The sequence below is a fragment of the Sceloporus undulatus genome, chromosome 7 (genome assembly GCF_019175285.1).
Source record: "Sceloporus undulatus isolate JIND9_A2432 ecotype Alabama chromosome 7, SceUnd_v1.1, whole genome shotgun sequence".
In the NCBI taxonomy this organism is placed as follows: domain Eukaryota; kingdom Metazoa; phylum Chordata; class Lepidosauria; order Squamata; family Phrynosomatidae; genus Sceloporus; species Sceloporus undulatus.
The window spans coordinates 25,355,501-25,372,564 of NC_056528.1; the positions used below are offsets into that span (position 1 = coordinate 25,355,501).

The 17,064-nt window shown below is 45.8% G+C and overlaps 1 protein-coding gene across 2 annotated transcripts; it reads right to left on the minus strand.

Moving 5' to 3' along the window:
* Positions 1-758: 758 nt before the first annotated feature.
* On the minus strand, positions 759-14,795 carry TMEM259 (transmembrane protein 259). 2 transcript variants are annotated; one of them, XM_042479179.1, is made up of 11 exons: positions 13,263-14,795; positions 11,230-11,499; positions 9,282-9,399; positions 7,192-7,302; positions 6,589-6,711; positions 6,227-6,327; positions 5,502-5,559; positions 5,144-5,227; positions 4,622-4,754; positions 4,050-4,149; positions 759-3,752 (listed from the first exon to the last, which is right to left on the minus strand). In XM_042479179.1, exons 1-11 carry the CDS (start codon positions 13,485-13,487, stop codon positions 3,024-3,026), a joined length of 2,052 nt encoding a protein of 683 aa, XP_042335113.1. In that variant the 5' UTR covers positions 13,488-14,795; the 3' UTR covers positions 759-3,023. The 2 variants fall into 2 exon arrangements, with proteins under 2 accessions (XP_042335113.1, XP_042335112.1); XM_042479178.1 differs by having other exon boundaries at positions 9,228-9,399.
* Between the last annotated feature and the right edge of the window lie 2,269 nt (positions 14,796-17,064).

Genomic DNA, 17,064 nt, shown 5'->3' on the forward strand with positions numbered 1-17,064 from the left:
CACTCATGTACCCTAAAATTAGAAGAGGGCTTCTGGATCACTTGCAGGGATCCGAGGTTGGACTAGACAACCAGAAAGGCTTCTACCAAAGATTTTATGGGAAAATAGCTGCAAAAAAGAAAGAAGAAATGCAGGGGATTGTAGATTTCAGACTACGAAAACCTTGCTCTCACAGCGCACTCCTCTCTCGTCTTCCTCGAGAGTAAGGCTGGAGCAACAAAGACCCAATCACTCGCCCTGTTGTGAAAATTGGTGTATAATCAGGAAAATATGTTTAAGTGGGGGATTAATAAATAATAAATGAAATAGAAGAGGGATTAGCCCAGGCCGTTATCACTGCCAGTGCTCCTGAAACAGGGATGGGAAAGATGTGGTCCTTCAGATGTGGCTGGACTGCAACTCCCAGCAACCCCAGTGGTCAAGCAGGATGGGAGCTGTAGTTATGCAAAAAACCCAGAGGGCCATATACTCTCCATTCTTGAGTCTTTGATGGGCGTCAAGGTTAAGAACGGCACATGGAGCGGAGGTCAAAGAAATCCGAAACCGAGCCAAAGTCAGACCATGATGCGAAACAAGCGACCCACTTTGGGGAAAATAAAATAGATCCTTTTTCAGAAGAGAACCTGGTTTCCCCCCTCTCTGGCCGATGGGTCTTTCGAGCGTCCCTTTTGAAAGGTTCGGCTATTCCCCTCTGTCCGTCAAAATAAACAAAGTTAACACTTGACCGCGAGGCCAGGAAAAGGAGCAGAGTAACGCCGTTAGATATAGTATTTATTATATATATATAATATATATATATATATATATACATACATTTTGTACATTAAATAGAATGAACTCTACTCTTCATTCTTTATGTGTGATTTGGTTTTATTTTTCTCCTCTCGCTCCCACCACCCTCCGCTTCCTATGCTTTCCCCGGACGATTCCAACTCCGAAAGCCCCCAATGTCCGGTTCCATACAAACAATTCCTAAGACCCCCGTTGGTCAGATACTGGCAGAAGGTGGCTCAGGGTTCTGCCAATACATTGCACACCAACGGTCTCTCAACACCATTGCTACGGGGTGCGCGTGTGTGTTACGCATCTCTAACATGTCCCACCAAAATCAAGTGTAACTCACCCTGCTACAATTCTTTGTTTTTAAGCATTAATATTGAACACAGTGGCTTGAGACAGGATACCAACTACTTGAAGGAAAACTGTCGTATTTCAGCTCTGCATCCATGCCCAAGTCTGCTGCAAATCTATGCAAGTAGGGGGAAGGTTTGAGGCATTTTTGGAGCTTGGAGCGATCCACAGCTTGTTGGTCATGACTTACGTTTTCTACACTTAAAAGCCCCCCAAAATCTCCACTCAATGAGATTACAGGGTACACTTTTGGAGAGCTGAGCCTTCTTCTCCTCTTCCTCACACAACACTGAGGACATCTGTGGCCTTCCGGTTGTCGCCAGACACATCTCCCATCTGCCCCAACAGCTGAGGATGATGGGAGCATCACTTGGAAGGCTGCAGGTTACTCAGTGCCTGACTGTTTCCTCTCCATTGCTAGATTTGGTGAAATCTCCAAAGGCACTCCTGTGCCACAACTGGGAGCCCCCTGCTAGCTTACTGTTTGCAATGCTGCCCCCATCCCAAAAAACTATAAGGGAATCTGCAACTGGGGAAAAAGAGGAGAATCCCTTCCTCTTCCTATTTTTATCTCTGGGTAGGCGGCTGCACAGAAAGGGCCAACCTTTCGAAAGGCACCCACTGCCCCATTTCTAGAGAAAGGCACTGGGCTGAGCAGGAAGAAACAATATATTCTAACCCATCATGCAGCATAAAAAATACTCAGGTTTTGTGTGTTTAGGGAATAATAAGAGGGCCGTGAGGACGATCATCAGGAGCAAGACTAAAAGAAATTAAACTTCCAAGCCATACTCTTGACTGCTTTACTCAGCTAAGCTTCATTTTCCTGCTCCTCTGTTCAGTGTATTAAGATTTAGCCTTTCCTCTCTCGTCTCTGAGCCTTTAAATCTCCCATTAGGCAAAAAATCAAGGAGGAAAAAAATCCTGTCTTTTATCCCATTCCTCCCCATGCACTTTTAATTGCAAGAAATAGCTCTATGACCCATCCCACCCTGCACTGCTCTTCCTTAGGTAAGGACAGATTAAAAGGTGGAGGGGAATACGCCCCCAAATCACTGCAAAAAGAGCCTGTCCCAGTTGGACGTAACCCTTTTCTTATTGGGATTTACAACTTAAGAAGCAACCCATTGGCAGGAAGAACCCACCCGACAAGAGGCTGCCCCAGCTTTCCAAGAGCGTCGTGTGAGCAAATAACCCTCCACCGTTTCATTTTAAAAGAAAATCTATGCTCTGAAGAGAGGCCATTTACTATAAGCGGATGCACAATCCAAGCTACGAAGCCTGGATATTCTCCCCACCTACCCACCCTGAGTACACCAGAGTAATGTTCCTACGACTTGCATGCCAAGGAGAAGGAAGAGGTAGCGGCAGTGCCAAATCAGCCCAGAACTATCTCACTGCCCAATCCCCTCCCGAGGGCAAGCTTTTTTCCCCATTGCCCACACCAGCATCTTTTGATGAAATCCGCCATGATCCTTGCTCAATAGCCCCTCTCCCCCACAACCTTTTGAAGGGGACAGAGGGCAAGTGAAAACATCCCCATTCGGACTGAGCCAAGATCCCTGGCAGAGAACAAGGAGGAAGTCCTATGTTCTCCGAAAAAGCATCGGCTAGAGGGGAGTTAAAAGAGACAAGGAGGTAGAACTTAGCAAGCCCCATAGAGAAAGACCCAAAAGGCATGTTAAGTGGGTGTGAAGGGACTTGAGGATTTCGTTCAGAGATGGGACCAACTTTTACTACTCTTAGCCATGCCTTTTTTCGGGTTCATGGTTTCTTTTTTTCGTTTCTTGGCACGGGAGGATGTGACTTCCTCTGCACCTCACCTTCCGGTGTGGCCTCTTGTTCAGGGTAGGTGATGAACGGACGATGAGGATGGAAAGGCCTCTGGTTCACTACAGAGCAGGGAACCTGGATTCAGGATCTGAGGAAGTCGTACTGTCCGGGGAGATGGGGCAGGCTTCCCCGTCGACAAGTCCTTCCCCAGAGGGTCTTCTTAATGCAGAGTCTGGCGAGCAGGGGTCCAAAGTGGAGTCTGTACCTGGGAGTTCGGTAGCTTGGGTGGGCAAACTCTGCAACGGCCGAGGAGCATCCTCTGGTGCTAAGGACACCGACGTTGTGTCCGTTGGGGGAACCCCTGCGGTTGAAGTGACCTCAATGGTGATGGATCCCACCGGTGCCTCTGCGCGGTCACCGCCAACCAGAATCCGGGTCATCACGCTCGAAGCAACAGCTGCGTCTGGCAAATTCCCAGTGGCAGTCGCTTCTGGGGGACCGCCAGGGTCCAGGAAAGAACCGCTCAAGTTGGATAGAAAAGATGCTTCTGTGATGACAGCTGCCGTTTCTGCCACCCAGTTTAAGTCGCTGCCCAGGGAAGGGGCCGTGGCAGCTGCATGGCCCTCCCCAGAAGCCAGGGGTCCAGCCACTTCCCCAGCAGGGCTAGTGTCCAGATGGGGACGAGGACCAGCCAGATCAGTGGGGGCGACAGTCGTGTTGTTGTTGAGGTTGTCCTGGAGCGTGGTCTGAGTGCCCACCTGCTGGGTCTGCAGCAGCATCTCTTGAATCCGGATCTGCTGGAGGATAGCTGGCAGCTCATAGTGGTGGAAAAAGTAGATCATGGAATGCTGGCAGGGAGAGAAGAGCAGAGAGAAAGAGAGGATAAGGATACAGACTCCTAAAGGAGAATCCCCTGCCAGGATGAGTTATGAACAAACAGTGTGAGTGTTGGACCACAGCTCTCAAAATACCTCAGTTAGGTATTATGGACTGCCTTCTGCAATCCAGGACTCCCTCCACATTTATGAGGCTAGCTAGTGCATTCACTACAGTCTGGTCTGGTCCCAAAGAAGATGGGACAGCTAGTCCAAACATGTTCTAGTCCAACTAGAAGAGAAAGGTTTTTTAAAAAAGCAGCAACTTACCTGTATGAAAAGCCAGGAGGTGACTAGCGCCAGGCTGCTGTATTGCCCGTTGAAGCGGTAATGGTAAGCATAAAAGGCAAAATGGTACAGGTAGAAAAACCTGCAGGGAAGTAGATGATGGCATATGAGAAAATACGCATACACCAAGCTGTATAAGTATACAAAATGCAACATTTTCTCTCCTGGTTTCAAGATGGGTGACTATGTCTCTTCACCACCATCCATTACAATGGACAACTTCAAAAAACAAGTTAAGAACAATTAAAAATCTATTTTGTTTTTTAAAGGAAGCACCTTCCCTGCTTATCGATCCCTTCTGTGAAAACAATCCAGCTGAACAGCCAATTTAATGTAATCAAATCCGTAACGTAATTCAATTCAGTTAAAGTTAAATAGTAACATGATCTTGGGCTGCCAGCAAAGGGAAGGGGGCAGCCTAAATTCCTTTGGTATTCCTGCCTTCCCTGGACCAGCTTTCTTGAACTACAATACTCATCATGTCCCAGATAGCTCCAAGGGGCCCTGGGCTGGGAACAGCTGAAAATAGAAGTAGCTGGGCTACATGTGTGTACCTCAGCCAGTGTCTCTTGCTGGTGTTGGTATGGCAGCAGATGGCATCGTATTGGTCGGCCAGCCACACAATGAGGATGATGTAGAAGGCCGTGGTGGTGTCATTGAAGAACTCCGACATGATCGCTTCCATGCCTGCCAGGAAAGGAGAGGAAAAGAAAATAATTAGTAGGTTCTTTGGTGCTTGGTATCCCAATTTGAGTCAGTTCCCATGAAAGCAACGAAGGTTAATCACTAAAAAAATGTGCAGTTTGGTGAGGTGCTACCATTCTCTTGCAGAGAACTCTAGGTGTGTGTGTATGTGCTTTCAAGTTGCCTGTCTCAACCCCAAAACTATTGACCATTTGAAGGCTTCTTCCAAAAGGCATCTTTCCCCACCTCCACTTTTTTATGATTTCCATTTCAGTGGCCAAACTTATAGATCTATGCTTTTTTAAAAATATGCTGAGGGTGGCTGGTGAGGGAGGCTTAGCTTCTTTTCTCCTTTGCTGTTGATCTATGCTCAGTCAGGGCTGCCTTCTTACCTACTAGGGCCAAGATGACCGTCAGCAAGGGGGCTGCTGGGAAGGCAATGGTCATGTTCATCTCCAGCATCTGCAGCAGGTCCACTGTGGAGGAAGGAGAGATGAGAAATGTCCTACTGGATCAGACCACACGCCTATCAAGCACCTCACCCACCATTCCACAGGGAAGCCCATGAGCAGGGCATGAGTGCAACAGCCCCACTGGTTTTCCAAATGGTGCTGCACTACACTTCCCATGAACGCTGGCATGAAAGGCCATGGTGCCAAAGATTCCAAAACCCATCTGCTTGGTGGCAAAGACCCAACACGCTACAGGCATAATGTGCAGAACCACCAGGGAAACCATCGGAAGACTTACCGATAAAAACAAAGATCTGGTGATGGGAGTAGCGCAACAGCATAGAGACAGAGAGGGTCTGAAAAAAAGAAGAGGAGCTAAGTCACCGTTTAAGGGACTACAAAGGGGCAAACCAGCAACTGCAAATCTGAAGGGCAGAGGACACTCGCATACACAGAGGGCTACTCTCTGGCAGGGAAGTCGATTTGTGTCCAAATAATTTTCATTTGCCCCGACTATAAAACGCTGTCTCAGGCCCTGTCTATACAAGCCAAATAAAATGTTCTCCCCCAGTTTGACACCTGGCCCAAACCCTGGTTCTGGTGAGAACAGTCCAGATGACAGCCCATGCACCATTAGAGCCAGGGATTATCGTCCCCCTTGTAAAGGATTTTTAAAACTTATTATCTGCTCAAGATCTTCCCAGAATATCCAGAACCCTCCGTTCTAACACCGAGTGGCTATTTGTATGCATATTTTGCCTGATAGTGGCAGCCACTGGAAAGAATAACTCACACAGAGGGCACCTCGTTCTGTGTGCCAGGTGGCACAGCAGAACATGCATGCAGACAGCTGCCATGTGTTAGAACAGAGGAAGGAGGTAACAGGTGGAGTTTAGGGCAGCTCTGAGAACAGACTATTCCAGGTTGCCTCCAGAGTATTCTGGCCAGTGCACACAGCATCTCACTAGGCAAGACTGCCCAAAGTCAGGCCATAAAATGTCACAATTGAATCCAGACACTCACAAAAATCACCATGATGACGAAGGCTGCCAAGTACGAAGTCCGGGCCATCCACATGCTGATGAAACGGTAGTGTTCCCCGGACACCACATTGCGAAGGAACCCTGGATGTCAGCAAGAAGGAAAGGAAAAACAACGTGAGGGAAAAAAAGATTGTTGCGATTTGTTTGCGTATACTGAGAACTGCAGTCCAGTAATATTTAGGAGTGCTGCAGCACTTTTAACCCCACCTTCGCCAACAGCTAACCTGACAAGTGCAAACACACACATTCATGGCATTGTCAGGAAAAACCTCTGGCAAGTAAAGTGGCTCTCATGAATAGTGGGGACACAGCGCACCCTGTCCAGTCTTTATTTCTGGGTACCTTTATTCTCTTCATTTTCGGCCAAGGCTTTGACACTGGACATGAGGATGTCATCATAACCCAGGAACTCATCCAGCAGAAGACGGCTGAAGCGGTCACCAAAGCACTGGTCTCGGGTGGGATCTGGAGAGGCAGAGCAAGGACAAGAATAATTGGAGAGGAAAGATGAAAACCCAAAAGGGGATTTGAGAAACCAAATAATAATAATAATAAAAATAAAAAATAAAGCATGTTTGTACTACAGCTTACAACCTCTCTATAATTTACTACTTGATGTTGTTGTGTGCGGTCAAGTTGTTTCTGGCTTAAGACGACCCTAAGATGAACCTATTTTTTGGCAAGTTTTGTTCAGTGGCAGTTTGTACTTATCTGCCTCTGAAGCTGAGAGTGGGACTTGCCCAAGGCATGTTCTTCCATGGCCAAGCAGGCTTCCAGAGTCTTAGTCCAATGCCCAAACCACTAACCATGCTGGCTCCCAACAGCCTTGAGGGGGTTACCCAGCCTTGATCAATGCCCTGCTTTCCTGGCTCAGGAGCAGCTGACAACTAAACTTTGCTATCATCTGACAAAGGAACAGAGCAGCAGAATAAAAATGAGCCTCACCAAGCGTTACCACCATGACAGGAATGCTGAGGCGCTGGCGGGTGCTCTGGGACAGCCGCAAGAAACCGTACTCGAAGGAATACTCCACAATGTACTCTTCCTGTGGCCAGACTGGAAGGGAAAGGAAGGGAAGGAAAACAGTTTTAAAAGACTGAGAGAGTGGATACTGGGAAACACACCACCCCTAAGACCAGATTTCTTTTCAACCCCTTTAAGTTGAGTGCTTCAGCTGGTGAAGAAATCCCAAATGTGACGATAGGAACCTGCATAGGAATAAGAGCAAACATTGCAAAGGCAAACCCTCCTCGCAAATAACACATACTTGGGCTGCCTGAGATTGTACATTGAGCCTGCACCATATATAGGCTGCTTTCAGCATACACTGAAGACACCTGGGAAAGGGGTGAGTGCCCCACGCGCACGCATTGCCTGCAGCGATCACAAGCCCCATTATATCCAATGGGGCCCATGAATAGCGTGCACAGCCGCACAGCAAGCATGAGCCCCACTGATATAATGGGGCTCAAGCTTACATGTTTTTTGCTTTATGTGGGGATGGAGGGGGTCTGGAATGGATTCCCCATGTAAAGCAAGGGCCCACTGTATACAATGATAAACCAAGGTTTTTACTGCAATTTGTGCTACTTACCAATGGAAACAGTCCACTCCCATCCACTTGGCTCCTCCCACAAGTGTTGCCCATGGGTCACTTGCAGCCCCCACCACAGGGTGGGGGCAAATACTAAAAATCACCTCCAAGTTGGAAACTGGTTCTGAGTCCATCTCCTGGTTATACAAAGGCCTCCTGTTGTTGCTTTCAAGTTGTTGCAGACTTAGGGCAACCCTAAGGTGAACCTATCATGGGGTTTTCTCAGCCAGATTTGTTCAGAGAGAGTTGCCATAGCTTTCCTTTGAGGCTGAGAGTGTGTGACTTGCACTGGGTCACCCAGTTGGTTTCTATGAGCAAGGAGAAATTTGAACCCTGGTCTCCAGAGTCTTAGTCCAACACTCAAACCACTACATCATGGTCTTATTTTAGGGGGAATGAGTTTCTGCTTTGTGCTATTAAAATAGAACTTGCGTTTACATTATGTCATTCTCTTATATTGTATATTATATTATATTATATTATACTGTATATAGTCATGTATAAGTCTAAAAGGTTTAGGGGGGGGGAAGACCCCCAAAGATCTGGGTTCTTATTCACAGGTCAACGTAAGTACAGCATATTAACTCTTATCAAAATAGGAACCATCTCCTTCTCTGAGTGGCAAAAAGTGAGAGCTTAGTCTGTCCCAGATGAACCTAAAAGAAGTACTGACCCCCCTCCATTCTCTCTGCTGTGGCACAGTTTCTAGCCTTTTTGAATGGCAGGGTGGCCAAAGAGTGCATTTCTTTACTTCATCCTTTACATCCTTTGTTGCATTCCCCAAAGTTTTACATTGACTTATCTATGGGTTGTATCTAAATCTATCATCGTGGCCCCAAAACATGCCCTCAACTTATACATAAGGGTGACTTACCGATGAGTATATAAGCCAACTCAATAAATTTTTAAAAATACAAAGAAGGTGAAACAATTCATATATATTCATGAGTATGTAAGGCAACTCAATAAATTTTAAACAATACAAAGGGGATGAGTCGAAGTCATAGAAGAGAAAGAGAAGATTACAACCTGTCCCCGATTCCTTGGCCAATAGAAGATTGTAAATCTCCTCTTTTCCCATATCTTCCACTGAGACTGCCCTCCTGCACCCCTCATACCAAGACCGGGGAAGCACAAGCAATGAGGGGTCTCCTTTGGGTGAACCCCACTCCTTCCCGACCATACCCTCCCCTTATTGTACCCTGCTCTTGCGAAGCTGGTTGCGATTTCATCGGGAGGAAAATCAAGTGATGGGATGGTGGGGAGAAAAAAGCTCTAAAGTAGGAAGAAAGAAAAAGAAAGATGTGACGAAAAGGATAAGCAAGGGAAAGATGAGAAGCAAAGAGAGGGCAGGGGGATTAACAGTTAGCAGCGTGGTTCTCTTTACCTGCTTTGGCTAGCATCTCAAACTCGGACACAGTCTCGCTGAGGGGCTCCATACCTTTAGAGGCCGGCTCATCGCTGAACGAATATTCCTGGCTTTCGTTGGGGGCTAGAACTTTGGCCCCATTCAGTCGCGATGGCTTGAGGAACACCTTGGGCTCAATATCCAGCTCAAACTGGGAAAGAAAGAAGAGGAGAGTTAGGGGGAGAAACACCCATATTAAAAGAGGTTTATTTCCAAACCAGTTCAACGGCGAGGGTTGGATAACCCATGGTTCAGTGGGTACAATTCCTCTAGGCTCTTTAATTTGTCGGTGGTGGTGTGTGCCCTCAAGTCATTTGTGACATGTGAAGAATAGTGGCAAAGATAAATAATAAATCAAATTGCTGCTTCTGTATGTCCTCAAGTCATTTTCAAGTTACAGTGATTGCATGCTCACTGTTGAAATAATCCAGTTTGGCACCACTTGAACTGTCATGCCTCCATGCTATGGAATCCTGGGAGCTGTAGTTTGTTGTGACACTAGTGTATCAGGAGAGGAAAAGCAAAGCTCTGGTGCCACAACAAGCTACAACTGACACAATTTCATAGCATGGAGCCATGGCAGTTAAAAGATGTGTCAAACCGGATTATTTCTGCAATATGAATGCAGCCTGTGAATTCAAACTATCATGGGGTTCTCTTGGTCAGATTTCTTCAGAGGTTTGCCTTTGCCTTCCTTTGGATTTATCCAAAGTCACCCAGTGTGTTTCCATGGCCAAGTGGGATTTGAACCCTGGTCCTGCTCCAATCCTCAAAACCACTAAACCAAGATTTATTCATAGAGGGTTTGTCATTCCCTTCCTCTGAGGCTGAGAGTTTGAGTATGGACCAAGCCTTTTGAGAGGCTGAGTAAGTGTTCACTTTGGCAGGGGAAGGGATGAAAGATCAGAAGAGGAGGAAAACGGAAGGGAATTTATATTGAAGGCATTGCTTGGTGCAACACTGTGTTGCAGAACTGGCGATTCTTGAGCCTATTTATCAAATATAATCGCTATTAGGATCGCTTTAGTGCTATAATTAGTGACAGCCAGAGGTACCACTTCACCGGTTTAATCCCCTCTCTGGGTTCCCCTCCACAGAAGGGATAAACAGGAGCCACGCTGAGAGATTTAAATGAAATTAAGAAGCAAATTAAGTGGCTTAAATCAGTCAGTTGTCCCCAGGGGGATTCTTCGCATCGAGGCACCGACTTTCGTTCACACAACACGAGCTGCTAATTTGGTTTCACAGGCCCTTAATGGGCTCCACACTCCCGCTTGCTCATGTGGGACGAGAATTTAGGGACGATTTTTAAAAAGTTTAATGGCATATTAATTGAGGTAGACTGCTGTAAATGTGGAAAAGGCACAACAAGCCTCCAAAATGAGCGCACTGAACGTGAGGCAGCTCACATGCGCCCCAAAGGGTAAACGCAGCTATAGGTGACTCAAGCCACTGAGCCAAGTCATAAACTATAGAAACAAAAGAGGGGAAAAATGCTTAGGCTGGGAAAGGGCTGCAGATCAGTAGTTGATTAAGTTAAGATAACCCTAATCCTTGCTTGTCTCTGTGCCTTCAACTTACCTGTCGACTGCTGGAAACTGAAGTTAGGGTTGATGGTTTGTTAGTTTTGTTGTGTGCCTTCAAGACGCCTCCAACTTATGGTGACTCTTAAGGCAAACCTATCATGGGGTTTTCTTAGCAAGATTTCTTCAGAGGGAGTTTGCTATTGCCATCCTCTGAGGCTGAGAAAGTGGGACTTGCCCAAGGTCACCCAGTGGGTTTCCAAAGCAGAGCCAGGATTTGAACTCTAGTCTCCAGAGTCACAGTCCAAAAGGCAGGATAGAAACGAATAATAATATAAAGTCTTTGGTTTGAATCAGCATGACTGTTCTTATGCTCTCCTGCATTACTGATGTCCACCCAAGATGACGAAAGAAACATAGAAAACAATAAGAAGCACCCTCCCAACCATCCCTGCTACCTTGATGGAGCTGTTTTCAAACATCTCCACGGTCATTTCCTCTTCCTCCTCCTCCTCTTCTTCTTCGACACCAGGCTCAACCGCCATGCCCGGGAACCTGTCGTCATCACAAAACTGGAGGAAGATGGGAGCGCGGCTGGAGTTGCGCTGTATCTCAACCCTCAGGATGCCGTCCCTGGGCCACTTGTCCCGGACGTGCTCCAGGCAGTTGATGGGTGAGCGGGAGAAGGCAATGTGGATGTAGGCCAGGATAAAGAGAACAAACAGAGCCTGAAAGACAAAGATGAAGCCGGGTTAATGCAGGGCAGAGGTGGTTCAGGCTATTCAACCCTGGCACAAATCTGTTGTTGCTAATCGTCATTGCGTACAGAGACAATGTGGTGGTTTAAGCACTGGACTATGACTCTGGAGACTGGGGTTCGAATCCCTGCTTAGTCATGGAAACCCACTAGATGATCTTGGGCAAGTCCCACTCTCTCAGCCTTACAGGGAAACCACAGCAAGCCTCTTATGAAGAAATGGTTTCAAGAAACAGAGATAGTGTGGTGCAATGGATTGAACACTGGACTCTGGAGACCAGGGTTCAAATCCCTGCTCCGCCATTGACCTTGAGCAAGTCATATTCTCTCAGCCTCAGAGGAGAACAAAGGCAAACCACCTTGGAGCAAATCTTGCCAAGAAAACCCCATGTTGGTTCACTTTAAGGTCATCATGAGTCAGAAACAACTTGAAGGCACACACCAACAAATCTGACTAATGGTCACCTTATGAAGAAAGCTTGCCAAGAAAACCCTGCCATAGGTTTGCCTTAAGAGGTCACCATGAGTCAGAAATGTCCCAAAGGCACATACCAACAATAGCAAGTGTTCTTCCCCTCACCAAGAGTGGAATCTAGAATAAGATCTCCTCTCCCTGCAGTCCACCCAGAACCCAAAAACCTGATATGGAAGACAAGAAAACCTTCCAGAGCATGGTTTGGCACTAGAGAAACCCAAAAGTTGTAAGATTACTGTGAGTGTCGCGTGGGATTCATGTATGTATGTTCCTTCAAGTGTGTATATTCTGAAGCTGTGGATATAGAATATGTAGATATAGAGGGCTGAGTCTATGTTGTTAGCCACTCCGGGGAGAGAAAGGCAAGATACAAATAAATAAATAAGATAATAATAATGTTAGTGTGATGTAGTGGTTTGAGTCTTGGACTATGACTCTGGAGACCAATCCCCAGCTTGGCCATGAAATCCACTGGGTGACCTTAGGCAAGGCATAGTCTCAAAAGGATGGTAATGCTAAACCCCATCTGAAGAAATTTGCCCAGAAGACCCCATGATAGGGTCGCGATAACTCTAAAATGACTTGGAGGCACACAACAACAACATACAGTGGGCCCCTGTTATCTGCTGGAGTTTGGTTCCAGGACTCTCCACTGATACCAAAATCCATGGATGCTCAAGTCCCATTAACAGCATAGTAAAATGGTGTCCCTTATATAAAATGGCACAATCAAGGTTTGCAGTTTGGAATTTATATTTTTTTATAAACATAGACTTGTCCCTTCACATTTGCGGCTTTGACTTTTGCAGCTTTGATTATTCATGGATTTCGTTAACATGTTCTCTCTTGAAATATCTATGTCCTCTAGCGCAACTCTATGGTCAACTTGAACTAAAAGTTGCACTGAAGGACCTAGCGATTCCTACAAAGAACACTCCACTAGGCATTTGTAACGCAATTCGATGGTCAATGTCTGACAGATGTTGACCACAGAGTTGCACTGGAGGACTTTGAGATTCCTAGAGAGGTGTTCTCTCAGGTAAAAACACAGTCTTTTTGTTATCTGTGGTTTTTCCACATCACGGGGGTCCTGTGCCCCTTACCCCAGCGAATGTGGCAGGATGAGTGTATGTTCAAGCTGTGGATGCTTGAATCCATGGATAGAGAATGCGTTGATACAAAGGACCAACTGTACATAGCAGGGCACAGAAGCAGAAAAGAAAGGCGCCGTGGTGCGCATGTCTCCCTTTCAACATTACCTTGAGGAGCACGAAGAATTCAAAAACGCGACGAAAGGAAGGTGGAAAGAGTCGGGCGTAGGTAACGGCCATCTTGAAGAAGAGCGCATGGAAGAGGCGGTCGCGGACATTGATGAGTGGGTTCTGGTTGAGGTTACGGACTCCTCGGTTATTTCCAGGGGGTCCCCCGACCCCAACGTTGTTGTTCATCGGGTGATGGTGGTTGTTCGGCTGGTTCTCCGACATCCTGAGTCTTAGTGGCTTCGAGACGGCGCTTCCTGCGGCTTTCCTTCAACTGGATTCTTCTTTTCTCTTCTTTAAATTTCTGACGTTTTCCTCCTGCGCAAATTCAGTTCCGGAGCACAGACCGATTTTGTTCGGATTTGGAGAAGGCACTCGGAAAGCGGAGTAGCAAAACAAGAGAGAGAGAGAGAGAGAAAGAGTCCGGAAAAAGAACGAGGGAATCGTTCCCGCTCACCCCAAAACGAAGAAAATAAATCAGTTCACTAGCATGGAGAGAAGGGCCCAGAGTCAGAAGGATATGCAGCCATTTTGTAATTCTGAAAGCTGCTGGCGTTGGGGGGCTGCCCAGATAGACTGGGATGAAAGGGCAAACACAGAACCCTAAGTGATGTTAAACTCCATAAACAGTGATTAAACAAAGTTGGTGGGGGAATTAATGCTAGATGGCAAGAATAAACTCCTTACATGGGGAGTGGGATACAATACCAAGACCTAGGGGGCAAAAGATGGGGCAGAAAATAACGCTTGGGAAGGAAGTACGGAGGTTGTCTTTGCCCCCCACAAAAATAGGGCTCGGTCTGGGAGAAGGGAATGAATAAAATCTTTAAATGGGGATACAATAGTCTAACGGGGGGGGGGGGCAAAATGTGGGGCAGAAAGTAGGGAGAGAACAAATTAATGGGGATACATGCCAAAAAATATGGGGCCAAAATATGGGGCAGAAAGTAAAAGCTGGGGAAAGAAGTAGGGAAGGCTATTTATGACCCCACAAAAATAGGGCTCAATTTGGGAGAAAGAAAAGAATAAATTCCTTAAATGGGGAGACAACACCACAAAATATGGGGTCAAAATATGGGGCAGAAAGTGAAACCTAAAGGGACTTTTTTGGGGGAGGGATGGCCTCAGTTTTGGAAAAGAGAAGGAATAAAAGAAGAGTAAGAAATTGGGGAGGAAGAGACCCCCCAAAATCCCACAAAAAGTGGGGTGATCCCTATAAGGGGCACCCCCCCCCAAAATAGGGATGGAGTGAAATGGGGTGACCCTTCCCTAAAAGAAAAGGGGGGCTTAAAATTGGAATTAGGAGGGGAAAGAGGGGGTCTTAAAAACCAAGCTTGTGTTTTTTGGGGGTAGAGAGGAGATAGGACCCCCAAAAGACAACAAAGGGGTCCCCAGCTGCCCCTCTCCCCCGCCTCCCACCTTTTGGGGCTCTCTGGCTCTCAAAGGGGAGCCTCTCAGTCCCCCTTCGCGTCCGCCAGGGCCGCCGCCATTTTGTTTGCTCTCTTTTTTCCCCTTCCTCCTCCTTCTCCCTCAGCCCCGCCCTCCGGTGACGTCAGAAGAGGGAGGGAGGGAGGGGGTTACAGCACAAGGACCGAAAAGGATTCTGGGAGAGAAAGGCCTTGTGGGGAGAGGCTTGGTCAAAGGGGATACGGTCGAGATGGAAGGTTTAGAAAGGAAACTTCCGGTTCTCCATCGACGCCCAGCCAGCCATTTATTTTATTTTTAGAGTTTTATTAGTATGTTATTATTTCATATCACATTATATTTTTAATTTTTATTATATCTATATCTATATCTATATATATATATATATATATATATATATAGATCATCCCCTCTCTCTCTCTATATATATTTACAATACATATATATATAATACATACATTTATAATAGATTATATATTATAAAATTAAAAATAAGAATAAGAATATATGTACAATAACATATATATGAGATAGATAATCCCCTATATATATATTATCAAATTAAAATATAAGATAGATAATATATTATTTTATTAGTATTATCAATAAAATAAGATAAATAGTTTTATTATTATTATTATATATATTATTATTATTATTTTTAACCTCTGTCTCTTATATTATAATTATATATGTTATATATATATTAAAATGAAACTTAAAATAATTGTATGATAACATTATATTAATTGAATCTAATATAGTATATACAATTATATATATGAGATAATATTAATTTAATTATAAAACAGTATATTTATAAAAAAACCTCTCTGCTATATTATATATATAATAGATTAAAGTATAGATATAGAAATAAAAATTAAAAATATAATGTGATATGAAATAATAACATACTAATAAAACTCTAAAATAAATAAATGGCTGGCTGGGCGCGATGGAGAACCGGAAGTTTCCCCTTTGACCAGCCCTCCCCACAAGGCTTTCTCTCCCAGAATCCTTTTCGGTCCTTGTGCTGTAACCCCCTCCTCCCTCCCTCTTCTGACGTCACCGGAGGGCGGGGCTGAGGGAGAAGGAGGAGAAGGGGAAAAAAGAGAGCAAACAAATGGCGGCGGCCCTGGCGACGCGAAGGGGGACTGAGAGGCTCCCCTTTGAGAGCGAGAGCCCCAAAAGGTGGAGGCGGGGGAGAGGGGCAGCTGGGGACCCCTTTGTTGTCTTTTGGGGGTCCTATCTCCTCTCTACCCCCAAAAACACAAGCTGGTTTTTAAGACCCCCTCTTTCCCCCTATTCAATTTTAAGCCCCCCTTTTCTTTTAGGGAAGGGTCACCCCATTCACTCCATCCCTATTTGGGGGGGTGCCCCTTATAGGGATCCCCACTTTTGGTGGGATTTTGGGGGGTCTCTTCCTCCCAATTTCTTACTCTTCTTTTATTCCTTCTCTTTCCAAAACTGAGGCCATCCCTCCCCAAAAAAGTCCCTTTAGGTTTCACTTTCTGCCCATATTTTGACCCCATATTTGTGTGTTTGTCTCCCCATTTAAGGAATTTATTCTTTTCTTCTCCCCAAATTGAGCCCTATTTTTTGTGGGGTCATAAATAGCCTTCCCTATTTCTTTCCCCAGCTTTTACTTTCGGCCCCATATTTTGGCCCCATATTTTTTGGCATGATCCCATTAATTTGTTCTCTCCCTACTTTCTGCCCCACATTTTGCCCCCCCCCCCGTTAGACTATTGTATCCCCATTTAAGATTTTATCATTCCCTTCTCCACCGAGCCCTATTTTTGTGGGGGCAAGACAACCTCCGTACTTCTTCCCAAGTTTTATTTTCGCCCATCTTTGCCCCCTAGGTCTTGTATGGTATCCCACTCCCCATGTAATGCCATCTAGCATTAATTCCCCCACCAACTTTGTTTATCACTGTTTATGGAGTTTAACATCACTTAGGGTTCTGCGTTTGCCCTTCATCCCAGTCTACTGGGCAGCCCCCCAACGCCAGCAGCTTTCAGAATTACAAAATGGCTGCATATCCTTCTGACTCTGGGCCCTCTCTCCATGCAGTGAACTGATTATTTTCTTCGTTTTGGGGGAGCGGGAACGATCCCTCGTTCTTTTTCCGGACCTTTCTCCTCTCTCTCTCTCTTGTTTTGCTACTCCGCTTTCCGAGTGCCTTCTCAAATCCGAACAAATCGGTCGTGCTCGAACTGAATTTGCGCAGGAGGAAAACGTCAGAAATTTAAAGAAGAAAAGAAGAATCCAGTTGAAGAAAGCCGCAGGAAGCGCGTCTCGAAGCCACTAAGACTCAGATGCGAGAACCAGCCGAACAACCACCACATCACCCGATGAACAACAACGTTGG